General features: G+C 50.8%; 1 protein-coding gene across 5 annotated transcripts in view; it reads left to right on the top strand.

Moving 5' to 3' along the window:
* RERE (arginine-glutamic acid dipeptide repeats) overlaps positions 1-15,440 on the top strand; it is a 173,415-nt gene extending 157,975 nt beyond the window's left edge. For 3 of the 5 annotated variants that reach the window (XM_088066413.1, XM_088066412.1, XM_088066414.1), the window contains exons 12-22: positions 744-906; positions 2,917-3,009; positions 3,747-3,946; positions 5,045-5,206; positions 6,303-6,416; positions 7,056-8,422; positions 8,623-8,845; positions 9,298-10,021; positions 11,245-11,391; positions 11,567-11,747; positions 12,475-15,440. In XM_088066413.1, the coding sequence (XP_087922539.1) occupies positions 744-906; positions 2,917-3,009; positions 3,747-3,946; positions 5,045-5,206; positions 6,303-6,416; positions 7,056-8,422; positions 8,623-8,845; positions 9,298-10,021; positions 11,245-11,391; positions 11,567-11,747; positions 12,475-12,508 (3,408 nt within the window). In that variant the 3' untranslated portion in view covers positions 12,509-15,440. The remainder of the gene's footprint in view (positions 1-743; positions 907-2,916; positions 3,010-3,746; positions 3,947-5,044; positions 5,207-6,302; positions 6,417-7,055; positions 8,423-8,622; positions 8,846-9,297; positions 10,022-11,244; positions 11,392-11,566; positions 11,748-12,474) is intronic. The other 2 variants (XM_014259168.2, XM_014259169.2) reach the window with 1 other exon arrangement.
* The last annotated feature ends 1,275 nt before the right edge of the window (positions 15,441-16,715 follow it).

The raw sequence follows: 16,715 nt of genomic DNA, 5'->3' as shown, positions 1-16,715 counted from the left end.
GCTGTTCTTTGGTTCAGCGTCGCATCCGCAGGTTTGAATGGCAGCTGCTCTACTTCCTGAATGTAAGCCAGATTCATTATGCTGTGAAATTATCACTCATTTCTCTAGGTGTGCTCTTTTAAGTGCTTAATTAATTTAGATGTGGGTATATATATTCAAATTAAAACACGATTTAGTGTGGTAGGGCTGTGTTACGGTTATAGACTTGTTGTTGGACGTGTTTTTACTCAAACTTCCAGCTTCTTACACGGGAATATTGAGCAATACCTGTCTGTGGAATGTTGGTTGACAAAATGGCAGAGTGTGCCTGGGCTGAGCCTTGTTCTGTGTGTGGACAGCAGGAGCTGTGGCAGGTTTGGGCTGGATGTCAGAGCTCAGCAGAGCTGAGGAGCAGAGGTGTCAGAGGATGCTGACAGTGACACAAGGGCACCCTCTTCCGAAGCACTACCCACCAGCAGCATCCAGGTGGAGGCTGGCTCCTGGTGCTTCCCAACCTCTTTTCTTTCCTAGAGGGGAGGAGTGAAAAAACATTTATTTACTTATTTTCCTCCTCTGCAAAAGCAAGCAAAAAATAACGAGGGCTTTTTTTTTACGTGTCTTACCTAAATAGTTATTTTTCTGGCTGAAATGCATCACGATTCTTCCTGGAAAAATCTCGTTGTGCATGCAGAGAGCCAGGGGAGGCAGAAAGCTGACAAGCCAGGTTTGCATGTCCCTCTAAGATGCGTGTTCTGTGTTTGCAGGGAGAGCTGATCACCTTCTATTACTACTGGAAGAAGACTCCCGAGGCGGCGAGCTCGCGCGCGCACCGGCGGCACCGGCGGCAGGCCGTGTTCCGCAGGATCAAAACCCGCACGGCCTCCACGCCGGTCAACACCCCCTCCAGACCCCCCTCCAGCGAGTTCTGTGAGTGCAGCCTGGGAGCTGGGCACTTAGATCCGTGCAGATGAGGGAGCAGCAGCCCTGGAACGAGGGCACGGCAAGGAAACGGAGTTCAGGCAGCTGCCCTCTCCGTTCCTGCCCCGTTCTGCTGGAATGTGGAAGGTGGCTTTGATCAGTGCTTTGTGCAGTCCTTAAATGTAAAAGCATCCTGTAAGGATGGAAATACTGCCCTGGGACTGAATTTCCCTGCTCTTTTTCTTGGTGTTGTGTTGTATTTTCTCCAGGCTTATTACAGTAATGGGAATTGGAAAACACGGAAGGAAGGAAGGAAGGCCTCCGTGCCTTTGGAAGGAAGTCCCTTCCATCCTTCTGGGTGACCCCTACCTTCTGCTGGAGCTCAGCACTGTTCTAGGGGGGTCTTGGAGGAATATTGGCCTTGACTGGAGCAGAAGTGTCTAAAGCAGGAGCAGTTCCAAAGCAGTGCTGTGCTGCACTGCACAGGGTCCATATGGGGACAGAAACCTTTGTCCATGTGGGAAAGGTTTGTTACCCTGTGAGGATTAAGTCTTTCTAAACCCAAATGCCTCGTAGAGAAGAAGGGCTGTGGAAGGCAGATTGGCAGATGTAGAAATGAGGGTGGGCAGGTGGAGGATGTGGTGAGCAGGCAGGACACAGAATTCTGTCCAGGGTGGGAGGGAGGGGGCAGGAAAGGGCCGGGAGCTTTTCCCTGCTGAGCTGGTAGGATTTAGTGCTGATCTCTGTGTGCACAAGGAGTGAGGATCTGGACTCCACAGCTCAATCCAAGATACTCAGTGTGTGAGAGCTTGTGGCTGGGAGGACCCATCCTTATGGATCTGACTGCAGGATGAGAATAAAAATTCATTTAGCAAAAGAAAGCAACTGCTAGCCTGGGGTCAGCTCTGCAGTCAGGGTTTGAACACCTGCAAGTATTAATGTAGGAATTACAGCAGTGGTAGCTATTAAATGTAACCCTGTGTTAATTTGAAGGGTAACAAGTTGCTGACAAATGCTGATGGCAAGTGCTGGAGAGTCTGTAAGCTTTAATCCATAAACTGTAACCTGCATGTATAAAACATCCTCTTGGAGCCTTTAGAAAAAGTGTTCCTGCATCAAGGCCTTCTCTTCTAATTAAAGATTTGAACAGAAGAAGCCAGAGGGCTTCCTGCTTGTGCCAAATTACAGCCCTGTTATGTTGTGAATTTATAGTGGTGGGACTAGAAAAATGCAGTGCTCTCAAAAGGGAAATATTTCCTCCTGAGGTGTTTAGAAGGTAAGATACAGGTTTTGTGATGTGTGCATATTTTGAGCAGTTTAGATGCTGCTTTTGAGCTCACAGATCTGTAATCAGCTAATTTGCCACAAAGGAAAGGGACCCTTTGCATGTCCTCTTCTTCAAAACATGACATTTTTGCAGTATGAGTTTGCCACAGGTTAGAAGTTTGAGCCTTGCAGCAAGGGCAGGAAAGCTGCTGTTAGTTATTCTTTAGTGCCTCTCATCCAAAAGAATCACAGTGTTTTTCAATCAGGTCCATTGTAGGTAAGCATTGCTTCCTCCACCCACAAACACCTCTACTGCTGGGTAACAAGATAAAAACGAGACAAGCTGCTACAGGACCTGTTCATGGAGTCTTGTAGGTTTTAAATATAGAATATTTGATTTTAAATTTGACCAGATTCTAGAGATAAACCCCTTTTCTCTTGGAAATTGTGGGTTTGGAACACAGCCTCTTGAACTCCCCATGGATGGTATTTGAATGACAGCTTACCTGGAAATGTACCACGTGCTGAATCAGAGGTTCCAGGAGTTGTATCCCTTGCACATTTCCTGGAATCCTCCCTTAACCTGCAGAATGATGGGGCCTGGTTTTGCTCAGTGTGAAAAATCAGAAACGATGGCCGTGCGAGGCAGGGTGGGCGTAGGGAGTCACTTAATGCTTATTTCAGCCAAGTAGGAGGAAACAGAAAATCCTGCTGAGTGTTTATTTTCCACTTTCCTCTTTCTCCCACCCTCAGTGGACCTGAGCTCGGCCAGTGAAGATGACTTTGACAGTGAGGACAGCGAGCAGGAGCTGAAGGGCTACGCCTGCCGCCACTGCTTCACCACCAGTACGTCCCAGTCCCTGCTGGTTCTCCCTGTGCTGCTGCCTGGGGGGAGGCTGCAGCCAGCAGGAGCAGCTCCTGTGCTGGTACAGCTGTTCACAGCAGTGTGGGGGTGAATCAGCTAAAATATGCAGCGTTCTAACAGGGTTAATCAGGCTTTGCCATTGCAAATTAATACTGCAGTGACAAAGGAGGACCCTGAGGTAGACATTTAGACAGGAATAAATTTGCATAATCCATAATCTATGTAATCAATTTGTGACATAATGAATTGGTGTTGGGCTGTGACTGTCACACACCAGACTTCCTGATGCTGCACCAAATCTCCTGTGCATCAGCCCCGGCCCTGTGGCTGTTCCTGAGGGTTGCCTGATGTTGGGGCATTTGCAGATGGAAGTGGGAGCCCCAGAATGGGGAAGGAAATAAGAGGTTCAGAGCTCACTTCTCTTGCAGAAACCACAGCTTTGAAGAACAACAGCTGCTTGTTAGCTCCCAGGTAGAGGAGATAAAGCTTCTTTCTGTACCTCAAAGCTGTAGTTTCTTAAGCAAACAACCACAGTTTGTAAATTGAATATTGAGGGTGTGCACTGGGACAGGACAAAGTTTTCCAGAGCCTTCTCCAACTTAGTTACCCATAGAAAAGCAGCTGTTTTTGTAGCTGTACCTTTTTTTCACCATTCCCTGTGTTTGTGTGGGGCTGGGGTGCTCTGTAAGTTGCTGAGCTGTTGCTTTCCTGCCCCAAGCCTCCAAGGACTGGCACCACGGCGGCCGAGAGAACATTCTGCTGTGCACGGACTGTCGCATTCACTTCAAGAAATACGGGGAGCTGCCGCCCATCGAGAAGCCCGTGGATCCCCCACCCTTTATGTTCAAGCCTGTGAAAGAGGAAGATGATGGCCTCAGTGGGAAGCATAGCATGAGGACACGGCGGAGTCGAGGCTCGGTGGGTTTCACCCTCTTTAATGCAGGGGGTAAAAGGAGCCAGAGCCCTGAAGTGGCTGGTTTGCCATGGGCTGTGCCTGCTCCTGCTGCATTGGTGTGTGCTAGGGGAGCTTTGCTGAGGCTGAGGCTTCTCTGGAGAAAGGAGATGGAATGTCCCTGCAAGCTGTGTTATTTCTCTGTAATGAATGGCAGTGGGCTGTCATCACATGGGGCATTGGCAGTGCATTACAGATCCTGTGCTAGTACATGTCCTCCTTCCAGCTGCATCCTGTCAGAGTTACGCCCCTGGGAGGAGCTGAAAAAAATTAGATACTGTTCATGTGGCCTCCTCATGTTACAGGAGTTAAAGTCTCTCCCCTACCGAGAGCTCAGCTTTGCCTCTGTGCTTGGTGTGCTCTGAGTTGTTACTCGGGTGGGGCACCAGGAGCCTTCCTGGGACTGTGGCACTTGGGAGGGCTCTGGCAGCAGCTCTGGGTGATTTCTCTTGGAGCTGGATTTAGCTGATAGAAAGCAGTAGATAGAGGTCTTTCCTTGCCCTCCCCCTCTGTCTTTCTGAAGAGGATGATGTGTCCATGGATTCTAAATATCTCGTGAGGCTCCACTCTTGGAGAGTGTTGGCTCCATTGCTTTTTTGGTAGCCAGTCCTCCAAAAAACTGCCAAAATGGCAGGAAAACAGCATCAATTATTGAAATGTACTCTACAGATCCCTTACATAACAGCAGGAGCACGCTGGAGCTGGGGGTTTAGCCCGTTGCCTTGTCTGCCAAGAGATGGAAGATTTTAATGGAACATGGGAGTCCTCTCCTGCCTCGTGCACCCTTGTGTGTGTGCTGGGTATTGGAGCATCTTCCTAAATGCCATTTCTAACAGACCCTGCTAATTAAATAACCAGCACTTAGTGTTTGTGAGTACACAGATCAAGGATTTGCCTCCTTTTACATTTGAGTCCAGTTGAGCTTTGAAGGAAGAAGCGTAGCACGGTGAAATGCTCCGGGGTTTTTGCTCGCAGGCTCTGCCAGGGGCGTGTTCTCCGTGCCCCTGCCTGGCAGAGCACTCGGAGGGGCTGGGCAGTGCTGAGCTGGGTGTGTTTTGCCCCAGATGTCGACCCTACGCAGTGGCAGGAAGAAGCAGGCAGCCAGCCCCGATGGCCGGGCCTCCCCCATCGCCGAGGACGTGCGCTCCAGCGGCCGCAACTCGCCCAGCGCCGCCAGCACCTCCAGCAACGACAGCAAGGCCGAGTCGGTGAAGAAATCCACCAAGGTAACCCCTCCCCTCTGGGCTCTCCTGGGCAGCTACAGGAGGTCACAGGAGGCTCCCTGGCAGTGCCAGTAGGGCAGAGGTGGAGTGGTGCAGCTGAGAGCTGCTTTGTGCCAGGCCAGGGAGGGATGGGAGCGATCAAACCGCTCCGGTAGCCCCACATAACCTCACTGCTCTCACAAGTAATCCCTCCATTTCGCATGCAAATGCAAGCACAGAGCTCAGGGGACTAATGCAGATCAGAAATGCTGTATTTAAGACAAGTAGACAGTTTTGGGGATTTTTTGTAAGTAGTACTTAATCTTTGTTTACAAAGGAGTATGAACATTTAGTAATTGAGTCTGCTTCTGCTACTGTTTTTCTGGAGGTGTGTTTGCTTGATTGTTCAGAGCAAGCTGACAGTTGAGTCTGTTCAGATGAATTAAGTGCCTTTCCAAGAGAGTTCTAAAGAAACAAAGCCACATGAAGCAGGAAGACTTACCATTAAGCAGTGTAAATTGAGAAGTAGCAAGTTTAAAAAAATCACAAAAAAAGAAAAAAGAGTATGGAGCAAATTTTCACATTATAAAACTGAAAACTTGGCAGAATTTAAAGTTAGGTAATTATGCGATGCACAGAGCTTTTCCAGGCCATGGGAAAAGGTAGTAATCTCAGAATAGCAATTCACTGTTGGCCCTGTATTTGAGGGGATCTAAAAATATTCCTCTCAAAATACCAAGAGTGTAGAGCAAGACTTTAGTGTAGCAGAAAGAGGCTTATCCTGTCTCCTGCAGAAATTCTGGCTCCATCTTGCACCAGTTAATAACTGGTGTTGGTCTCTGTTAGAAGGGTAACCTGGGCCAGTTGATCTGCTGTGAGTTCCTGATGGACTTGGTCCTGCCCAGCTCTGTTTAAAATTTCCCTTCATATGAGGAATGCTTTTTGCACTTTTCCTTTTTCCTACCAGCTGGATGTGTATCGGATTGCTCTTAAGTACTGACTATGTCAACTCCTGAGTTCTGCTGCTCCTTAATTTGTGTTAAATAGGGTGACACTGGCCTACACTCAATTTACTTTTGCATTTGCACCACTGGTAACTGTGCTGCTTCCTTTGTGGCAGAAGATAAAAGAAGAGGTGTCTTCTCCTCTCAAGAACTCCAAGAGGCAGCGGGAAAAGGCAGCATCTGACACGGAAGAACCTGACAGGTCCAATGCCAAAAAATCCAAAACTCAAGTGAGTCCCACAGAGGAGTATTTCCTCTTAGGAGAGTGGTTTGAGGTGGGGAGGGGGTGCAAATCTGGTAACAAACTGAAAACATTAAATCAATTTAAGCCACAGCAAATTGTAACTTAATCTGTGGCTGGAAAGCGACCAATGTTATAATGTGTTCCTTCTGCTGGAAACAGTGGAGTGATAAGGACTAAGTCCAGAAATTGGGTTTTTTTCTTTGTTTTAATCTTAATTTCAGCCATATAGGAGTACACTGGATTGTTCTCCACTGCTTTCCTCCATTTTTTCTTTAACTTAAATTTGGGTTCTTGTCTTCTGTGACAAGTTAGAAGGACCACCACTGGAGCTGTCACAAGACAAATCTTTTCCATTGCTGGTCACCCTCATAGTGAAGAAGTGTTTTTCTATGTTCAGTATTTCAGTTTGGTCCAGTTGCCCCTGGGTGCTGTGGAAGGATCCTGGGGGACCTGGGAATTCCAATGTCTTTGCACTTCCCTTGGATATTCGTGTTCCTGGTTTGGGCCCCGAGAGGGTCAAAGGGTACCTGCACAGCACGAGTGTCAGAGCCCATCCTGTGGCACAGCGGGAATGTCCTGGTGTGCTTTTCCCGGGCACAGTGGTCACTGTTGCCTCTCCCCACAGGAGATCAGCAGGCCCAACTCCCCCTCGGAGGGCGAGGGCGAAGGCGAGAGCTCCGACAGCCGCAGCGTCAACGACGAGGGGAGCAGCGACCCCAAGGACATCGACCAGGACAACCGCAGCACGTCCCCCAGCATCCCCAGCCCCCAGGACAATGAGAGCGACTCGGATTCCTCCGCTCAGCAGCAAGTGCTGCAGGCGCAGCCCCAGGTGCTGCAGGCCCCGAGCGGCTCTGCCCAGGCCGCCGCTCCCACCCCGCCGGCACCGGCCCCGCTGCCGGCGCTGCCGCCCGCGTCCAGCGCCGCCCCGGCCCCCGCGCAGGTGTCGCCGCCGGCGGCGCATCCCTCGGCCCCGCCCCAGCCCCCCCGCGCTCACTCGCACATCCAGCAGGCCCCGGCGCTGCACCCGCAGAGGCTCCCGTCACCCCACCCTCCCCTGCAGCCCCTGAGCGCTCCCCAGAGCCAGCCCCCGGCCGCCCCGGCGCAGCCCCACGCGCAGCCCCCGCTGCACGGCCAGGCCCAGCCGGCCCCTCACGGCCTGCAGGCGCAGCCGCTGCTGCCCCACGCCGGCCCAGCCCAGCCCTTCTCCCTGCCCGCTCAGTCGGCTCAGTCTCAGGTGCCCCTCCAGACTCAAGCCCCGTCGCACTCGCACTCGGGCCTGCAGGTGACGCAGCCCGTGCTGCCCGGCACGACCTCGCTGCAGCCGGCGCAGCCCCCGCGTGAGCAGCCTCTGCCGCCCGCCCCCATGGCCATGCCTCACATCAAACCTCCCCCCACCACCCCCATCCCGCAGCTCCCCGCTGCTCCGGCCCACAAGCACCCTCCCCATCTCTCTGGGCCCTCTCCGTTCTCCATGAACTCCAACTTGCCTCCGCCGCCCGCGCTGAAGCCTCTGAGCTCGCTCTCGACTCACCACCCTCCATCCGCACACCCTCCTCCCCTGCAGCTGATGCCTCAGAGCCAACCACTGCAGTCCTCGCAAGCCCAGCCTCCTGTTCTGACCCAGAGCCAGAGCCTTCCCCCTCCTGCCAGTCACCCCCCCTCTGGACTCCATCAGGTTTCCTCCCAGCCCCCCTTCTCTCAGCACCCCTTTGTGCCCGGGGGTCCCCCTTCCATCACGCCTCCTTCGTGCCCCTCCACTTCCACGCCGCCCACCGTGCCTGGCATCCCTCTTCAGACCCCCATCTCCACGTCAGCAGCTTCTAGTGGGACCGTGCCCGTGGTGACAGCCTGCACGCTGCCACCCATCCAGATCAAGGAGGAGGTCCCAGATGAAGCTGAGGAGCCGGAGAGCCCTCCTCCTCCACCCCGGAGTCCATCCCCAGAGCCCACCGTGGTGGATATCCCAAGCCACGCCAGTCAGTCAGCCAGGTACGGAGCTGTGCTCTGCTTTTCCTGCTTTTATACTGCACTGCCTCTGGACCGATATGGTACTGTTAATTTTCTCCTGGCTTTCTGGGAAGCTGGTAGTGCTTGAATGTAGAATGATAATAGTTTGGGCATCCAGCTCTCAAATCCCACACTCCTGCACCTTTGCCAGGGCTGAGCTCTTTCTCTTGTGTTCCTTTCAGGTTCTATAAGCACCTGGACCGTGGCTACAATTCATGCTCCAGGGCAGACCTGTACTTCATGCCTCTGGCAGGATCCAAACTGGCCAAGAAGAGAGAAGAGGCCATCGAAAAGGCCAAAAGGGAAGCAGAGCAGAAAGCCAGGGAAGAGAGGGAAAGAGAAAAAGAAAAAGAGAAGGAAAGAGAGAGGGAGCGTGAGCGTGAGAGAGAAGCGGAAAGAGCTGCGGTAGGTCCAGTCCTGGCTCGGAGCTGGGTAAGGGAATTTTGATGGCTGGATCTGACCTGGGTGACGATTGCAGGCTGCAGATTCCCAGGAGCACTTTAATCCTGTCAGGGGTCTCTGAGCACGGCTGTGTGTGTGGACTGAAATCCAGCCCATACATCTGAGCACCTCCCGACCTGCCAGGGACTGTTTTCTCCTTGAAGGAAATGGAGAGTTTCTGCCCCTGGTCTGGTTCTTTGGGAAGCCAGAGCAGCTGGGCAGGACTGGGCCAAGAGCTGACATTGACCTTGCAATAGGAGAGCACTGTGCAGATACAGTGAGTGCCTTTGTGCCGCCGTGCAGGCACACGAGTGCTGTCTCCTGGAACAGGGGCTGGAGGCAGAGGGGAGCTGTGTGTGCGTGTGAGGTGCTCTAAGCTCTGTGTTGACCTGAGATTCTCTCCCCGTTGTGTGCAGCAGAAGGTGTCCAGCTCCTCCCACGAGGGCCGTCTCAGCGAGTCCCAGCTCAGCGGGCCAGCCCACATGAGGCCTTCCTTCGAGCCCCCCCCGACCACCATCGCGGCCGTGCCCCCCTACATCGGGCCGGACACGCCGGCGCTACGGACGCTGAGCGAGTACGCGCGGCCCCACGTCATGTCCCCGACCAACCGCAACCACCCCTTCTTCGTGCCCCTCAACCCCACGGACCCGCTGCTGGCCTACCACATGCCCGGCCTCTACAACGTGGACCCCACCATCCGGGAGCGGGAGCTGCGCGAGCGCGAGATCCGGGAGCGGGAGATCCGGGAGCGGGAGCTGCGCGAGAGGATGAAGCCCGGCTTCGAGGTGAAGCCCCCGGAGCTGGACGCGCTGCACCCGGCCACCAACCCCATGGAGCATTTCGCCAGGCACGGGGCACTGACTATCCCACCCACGGCGGGGCCTCACCCCTTCGCCTCCTTCCACCCGGGGCTGAACCCCCTGGAGAGGGAGAGACTGGCGCTGGCGGGGCCGCAGCTGCGGCCGGAGATGAGCTACCCGGACAGGCTGGCGGCCGAGCGCATCCACGCCGAGCGCATGGCCTCGCTCACCAACGACCCCCTGGCGCGGCTGCAGATGTTCAACGTCACCCCCCACCACCACCAACACTCACACATACACTCGCATCTACACCTACACCAGCAGGACCCCCTACACCAAGGTGAGCCCCGGGAGCTGGGCACTTGCGTAGGGAACAGCTCGGCACGGGCCCACTCTGACCCTGGAACTCAAACAGCAAAATCCCTGCCTTCGTGTCTGTGTTTTGGTTCTGTGCTGTGTAAAGCTGTGATAAGTAAAATGCAGTTACTTTTTGTGGGAGTGATGCAGGGTGGTAGCACCACAGTGATCTTCCTTCACACTTTCACTGTGAAAAGTTTGCTGGTTGGTTAAGTACTGCTGTCTTAGAGCAGCACCTTACAGTTGTAATAATTAATAGTCTCTCAAATGAATCTGTGCCCATTTCTGCAGCAAGATACATGGTTACTGCTCCAGAGGTCTGGAGTCCTGGAGATGAGGCACTTAGCAGAAATCTTGACATTCTCTAGTGACAGACTAGAGAGAGCCAGGCACCAGGTGCTGCAGCTGCCAAGTAAGGGGTGAGGGGAAAAGTGAGAGTACTTAAAATGCAGGTTCTGGTGTGTGGCTACTAATGTGTTTGTGCAAGCAGATGTAGCGTTCTTTGCCCTGGAGCAGTGTCCATTAAATGTGCTGGGATGCCCACTTTTGGAGCTGGAGGGAATGTGAGTGCTGTTGCAGAACCCAGATTGTACAGCAAGGAAAGCAGCAGGGTGCTGTGAGGTTCTCAAGGGCTGGGGGTGTGCAGGCAGGAGTGGCAGTGCTGGATGTATCAGCGTTCCTGAAGCTGCTGAGGTTCACTGCAGAGTTCACAGGTGGGCTCAGCTGCAGGCAGGTTTGCAAAACCCCTACGGCAGAGGAAGTGGGACTTAGGCCACGTCTGTACAAGGATTCTGTTGCCAGGTGAGGCAGTCACTGAGCCCCTCTGTGCAGGTAGGTCTGGATGCTCCCCAAGTGCTTGTTCTGGACAAAAACACGGCTTGTACATTGTCCCTCCCAGTCCAGAGAGAGGCTGCTGCAGACACAGCCAAGTCAATTCACTGCCAAGTCTGTGTGTTTGAGAAGTAATTTGGCTTTGTGCTCTGCCAGGTTCAAACACAGTGAGGGGCTCTTGGGAGGTTCTTGCTCCAAGTGGCTCCTCTGGTGCTCAAGGCTGTTATAACCCCTGTGTCTCCTTAGACTGGGGATGAACAGGGGGTGAAATGACCCCACATTTCTGCTGTGCACCAGCTGAGGGAAGTGCTCTGGCTTTGTGTTCCTCTGCAGTCCCCAGGCAGCTGATGGACGCTTTCTCTCCTTCTCTCTCAGGCTCAGCAGGACCTGTTCATCCACTGGTGGATCCTTTAGCAGCTGGACCCCACCTGGCACGTTTTCCCTACCCACCTGGGACCATCCCAAACCCATTGCTAGGGCAGCCACCTCACGAGCATGAAATGCTCCGACATCCAGTCTTTGGTGAGAGCATTTTATGGTCCTTTGCAAGGGCTGGCTTTGATTTGAAATGTCGTCTTTTACTGTGGGCTTCAGCATTTCTCAGCGGGGGGAGTTGAGCTGTGATTTGGGCGGTTGTGGTGCTTTGTTGGGCGGAACAAGAAGCAAACAAGAGTGTGAAAGTGGTCCCTGTCCCCAGGTACTCCCTACCCTCGGGATCTGCCTGGTGCCATTCCACCTCCCATGTCAGCAGCCCACCAGCTGCAGGCCATGCACGCCCAGTCCGCAGAGCTGCAAAGACTGGCAATGGAGCAGCAGTGGTTGCACGGGCACCCTCACATGCACGGCGGGCACCTACCCAGTCAGGAAGATTATTACAGGTGAGACTGCAATCAAGGCTTTTGGGGACCTGGGAATTCTGTCATGTTTCTCCACATTCCTTCCTTTTTCCTCTGAATTTTTGCCTCTCTTGCTGTGTGCTGAGCCCTAATGCGGTTGCAGGTGAAGCTGTGCTGAGACCTGGTTTGGGCAGGTGGGAAGTGAGGTCCAAATTTTTGGCTCAGGATGAGAGTGGTTGAGTGTCCTATTGCAGCATCCCTTCTGATTAGGGATTTTATTGGGATATTCAGTGCAATTGCTGCTTCCACACCTCTTTCTCTTCCTTGAGAACTGCAGGGGAGGGTGGGCAGAGCTTTATGGAGGAGAACAGAACGGGAAGGAATTCAGTAAATCCTGAGGAATGACTGAGGGCAGTAGGAAGTGGAAGTGTGGAATTGCAGGGGTCCAGGAGTGCAGCCTGAGAATGCCTGGAGGAATCACAGGGCTGTTTCTCCCGGGAATGCTCGGGGGGGTGACACTGGAGGGGTTCTCTGGCCTGCCTGTGTGACACCAGCCCGGTTCCAGCCTGGCAGGGACTGTCACATGTCCCATCTGCAGAGCTGGCACTGGTGACCGTGCCCACGGGTGGGGGTTCCCTGTGCTGCGGGTGGTGCCCGGAGCTCCCGAGCTGCAGCCCTGCTCCCTGCAGGGCTGAGCAGGACGGCAGAGCAGTCTCCTGTGTCTGACACCTCCTTTGTTGTGGTAAAATGAGTTTTCTTTCTCTTGCAGTCGACTGAAAAAAGAAGGCGACAAACAGTTGTAATAAATTATTTATTTGTAACGCTGGCTATGGAAACCCCAGTCCTTGGGAAGGAGTGGAACATTTTTACATACAAGAAGAGCTACAAAAGGAAAAGAATATCTTATAAAGATTTCTTTATATATTTAAAACAGAAGCAACCACCCAACAAGTAGAGACTTATCAGCATATAGTGTTCATTTGTAGAGAAGATTTCTCAAGACTGGTGTGGGTCTCCCTGCATGAAAACGTATTCAGAAGCCTATTGGAAATACAGGACCGTGTGGAATATTCAGAGAACTTCCTGCAATCTTGGTTTTTTTTTTTTTTTCTTTTCTTTTCTTTTCTTTTCTTACTAGTTTGTTTTCAGTAGGTGCTAGAATCAGGTTCACAACACAAGTCACTGTGCGTGAAGGGACACTCAATGCATCTATAGGTAACTAAAAAAAAAAAACAAGGATTGCAAGTAGGTGACATAACAAGCTCTGAATCCAAGTGCTATAATAATAAAAAAATCTACTTTTATTTTAATACATTGTAGGAAATCTTCATAATTTTAAAGAGAGCTCAGTTCTGCAGCATGGCTTTTTAAGTCTGTAAATAACTTTTTTTGGGTAGAGGGGAGAAACAAAACAAAACAAACTCCAGAAACATTTATCTTGATTTTCAGTAACATCACAAATTGTGAATTCCTACCTGGTATTGACAGAATACAGAGTTGATTTTTTAATAAAATATATATATATAATTATCCCTTTAATTAAAGGGAATGATGGGTATCAATAATTTCAAATGGGTAAAAGCTTGAAATTTGGTTTGATATCAACAATAAGCATTAAAGGGATTTGCAGGGATAATGTTGCAAATGACTGTTTCTGTTCTTGGTTTTTTGGTTGGTTTGGTTGTTTGGGGGTTTTTGTTCGTGTTCCATCTCTCTGTTCTGCAGCTGATTTTGTTGAGTTGGGTTTCTCAGCAGCTCAGATGTCCCTTGGACCCCGCTGGCCCTTTTGATGCCACCTTCAACGGTTCATTTTCAGTGTGGCCATAAAACACTTCTTTCCTGTGACCTTTTGAAACTTAATCTAGCTCTGTTGGGTTTAGACTTTGGGCAGAAAGTTCAGAGAAATAATAGTTCTAAAAATCTCTTTTTAAAGATGTTCCATGGCTCAGACTAGTGCAGCCAGAATTTTGTATGCCCGTGCGTACTTTGGGAGGACGTGCTTTTCCTGGCCTCCTGTTTGATTAAATTCTTAAGAAAAGTGGACTTGGCAACTTGGTGTTCATAAAGTTGTGTTGCGAAGACCAGTCTTGTTTTTCTCTTTGAGTGTTTTAAGTTTGGGTTTTTAATAAGCAAAAACTGTTCAACTGCCACCAGTGTTGTGTCCTTCAGGAACTGACTGCTCTGGGATGAGCGGGATCCATGGACAGTGACATTTACTGCCTCCCAACCCCGCAGTCCCTGCAGGGTAACTCCTGTTGGCTGCTTTCACCAGGATGGGGAGAGGAGAGGAATACACAGTGAGCATTAATGGAGACAGCTCTGCTTATGAGGCAGATTTTTAAAGTTTTTTTCCCCGTTTTTGCCACAGTTTTTCTTTGCTGGAGCAGAGGGTGATGTGACCAATGGACATCTGAACCTGCTGGTCATTTTTTCTGCTGGTGCACAACTCCCCCCATTCTCTTCTCTCCACTCATGAGTGCTCTCTCTGCTGTTGTAGCCTGTTCAGTGTGATGGTTGTGTCCTAGGACTGTACTGAGCCACTCTGATAAAGTTGTAGCTAATCAGCTGCAGGCACACAGTGCTCATCCACCTCCTGCTGCTCAGCCCAGAGCTGCTGGCAGACAAATCACCAGTTAAAAATGTTCTAGGCCCACCAAGGCAAGAGTAGAGGGGAGAGCAGGGGATTTTTCAGCTGATTTTCCCTTTTTCCTGTGCTCCGCTGCAGATTGCTCAGTGCTGTGATGTTTAATCAGTCCTACAGCGTTTAACTCTGGGTGAAGATGTTGAGAGGAGCAGGTTGTGTTTCTCAGGTGGGGAACCACGAGGTCCAACCCTCAGAATGGAGGGAGGTGAAGTCCTTGTCCGTGGCTGTGGGCAGTGATGGGGGACAAGGTTTCCTTATGGAACAGGGATTGTTTTTGCTCATGGCTGAGCAACCAGGCGGATGCACCTGCTCAGCAGAGAGTGCCTCAGTTTCTTTTAAAGGTCTCATCAGGCACATTTCAGTTCAATCTCTCCCCTCCTTTTGTTTCACCATGTGGAATTGGGGAGTTTTGGAGAGTTCAGCCACTTAAGCCGTTTTTTCTGACCCTTTTCTTGCTGTTTTTTAGCCGTAGTTCTTCAGAAAAAGGAAAAGCTAATTCCCTCCAGTGGTCCTCTCTGTATTCCTTATTTTTCAGCTGAAGTTGCAGTATGTTCTAAAGCTGTTCATTGATATTTTTCTTCCCCGGAAGTGCATTCTAATAATTTATGGGAGCTTTTTTGTTCACATCATTCAGCAAATAAGCACTGAATTCTTCCATTTTAGCCCAGTGATTAACTACAACTTTACCTGCGGTGGCTTCTGAAGCCATCTCAGTGTTAAAAAAACAACCCAGACCTTTTGATTTTCTTTCAAGAAATCTCTCTTATTATTTCCTCTGTTCCAAAAGTTTATTTTTAAATTTTGCTTTAGTGTTTTTGAAACGTCTCTCTTGTTCTATGTCGTCATGGTTGAGCTTGTTTCACTGCACCGTTAAAGCAGAGTGTACATTCTGACTGCTACATTTATATATATCTTGAAGCTTAATGTATATATGAGTAGTTTGCCATGGGATAACACAGTGTAAACAGAGTAGAAACCCAGAAATCGTGACTTCTGTGTTCTCTCCATTTGAGTATTTTGTAATTTTTTTGAAATATTTGTGGACATAAATAAAACCAAGCTACACTACAGCAGCCAGGTTTTGCCTGCAAGTGAAATGTGTCTCTTGATTGTTGTTAGTGGGAAAGGAACTACTTTCACCTGTGACAGTGTGGGGTGCTGGCATGGCCACCTTGGCTGGTTCAAACCTGTCTTTTCTTGACTTTATTTTTTTCCCTCTTTGAGATAATTTTGTTCCTAATACACAGTACACAAACACCAACACCATGTTCAGTTCCAGTTCTGTGTCCTTGAGTCACGTTGTTGCTCTGCTGCTCAATTTTCAGTATAATACACTGTGTATACCCCAGTAGCTGCATTTTTGGGAATTGTTTTTCCTGAGAGATGTTATTTGTGCCAGTAGGATCGTGTTGAACACAACTGATCCAGCGCTGGCAAGAGCTGCCTTCCCACGGGGTAATTGCAGAGAGGGAGATGCACAGCAACTCATTGTCTGCTCATTGTCTTTTGGAAAGCTGAAATGTGCCTTGGAATTCCATCAGGTTACGTTTGTGTCCCCTGGTGGCTCACACTGCAGTGCCAGTGTGACTGGAGAGCGTTCCAAAACCCAGGGGAGTGTTGGGATGGCACAGAGAGCTGTGCAGAACAAATGTTTGGTCAGAAGGGAGGTGGGAAGGTTCCTTCTCGGTCTGGTTTGTGCTGTGTGATTTTTCAGAAATAGATGCTTTTTAATTGTTAATTGTAATGGTTGCTCTGAGCACAGGGAGAGGAGTGTCCTGTTGCTGGAGGGAGCTCGAGGCAGGCAGACAAGGCTTCATGACAAATGGCATGAGAGGCGGCTCTATTTATACCCCGTGGCATTTTATGAGGGGAAGGTCAGCTCTTGTCTGCTGAAAATAGCTTCTGAAAGTGCTTTTTCCCAGCCCGTGCTATTTATTTTGACATTTCTTTTTTAATTCCTTGTGCTCAATGTAGAACTTGACGGGGCTCAGGCTGCCTTGTCCTGCTTAACAGGTTCTAAGTTTCCAGACGTAAAATGATGAATTCCACGGGGACAGGTCTGAAGAGGACTTTTACCTCTGGATAAATTGAACAATGCAGTTACTAAATTGTGGTTCTGTGTTAATGGAGTCGTGCCGTGGCAGGGTGAGAGCTGGAAGCCATCAGCTGTGTGGCTTTGTCACCGGTGCCTTGGCAGAGTTCCTGTGAGGCCGGGTCAGCTCCAACAGCACGGGTGGGATTCGATCCTTCCTGGCTCGTGGAATTCAGAATGCCGTGGAATTCCATGGAATGGGGTGGGTTGGATCTCAGAGACCACCTCATTCCAACCCCCACCATGGGCTTTCCCCAGCTGGGTTGGCTCAGGG

This window comes from Pseudopodoces humilis, chromosome 24 (assembly GCF_049639895.1).
Source record: "Pseudopodoces humilis isolate 2021_Gansu_Grassland_sample_001 chromosome 24, ASM4963989v1, whole genome shotgun sequence".
Taxonomy (NCBI): Eukaryota; Metazoa; Chordata; class Aves; order Passeriformes; family Paridae; genus Pseudopodoces; species Pseudopodoces humilis.
This window is presented reverse-complemented; position numbering and strand designations above follow the sequence as displayed.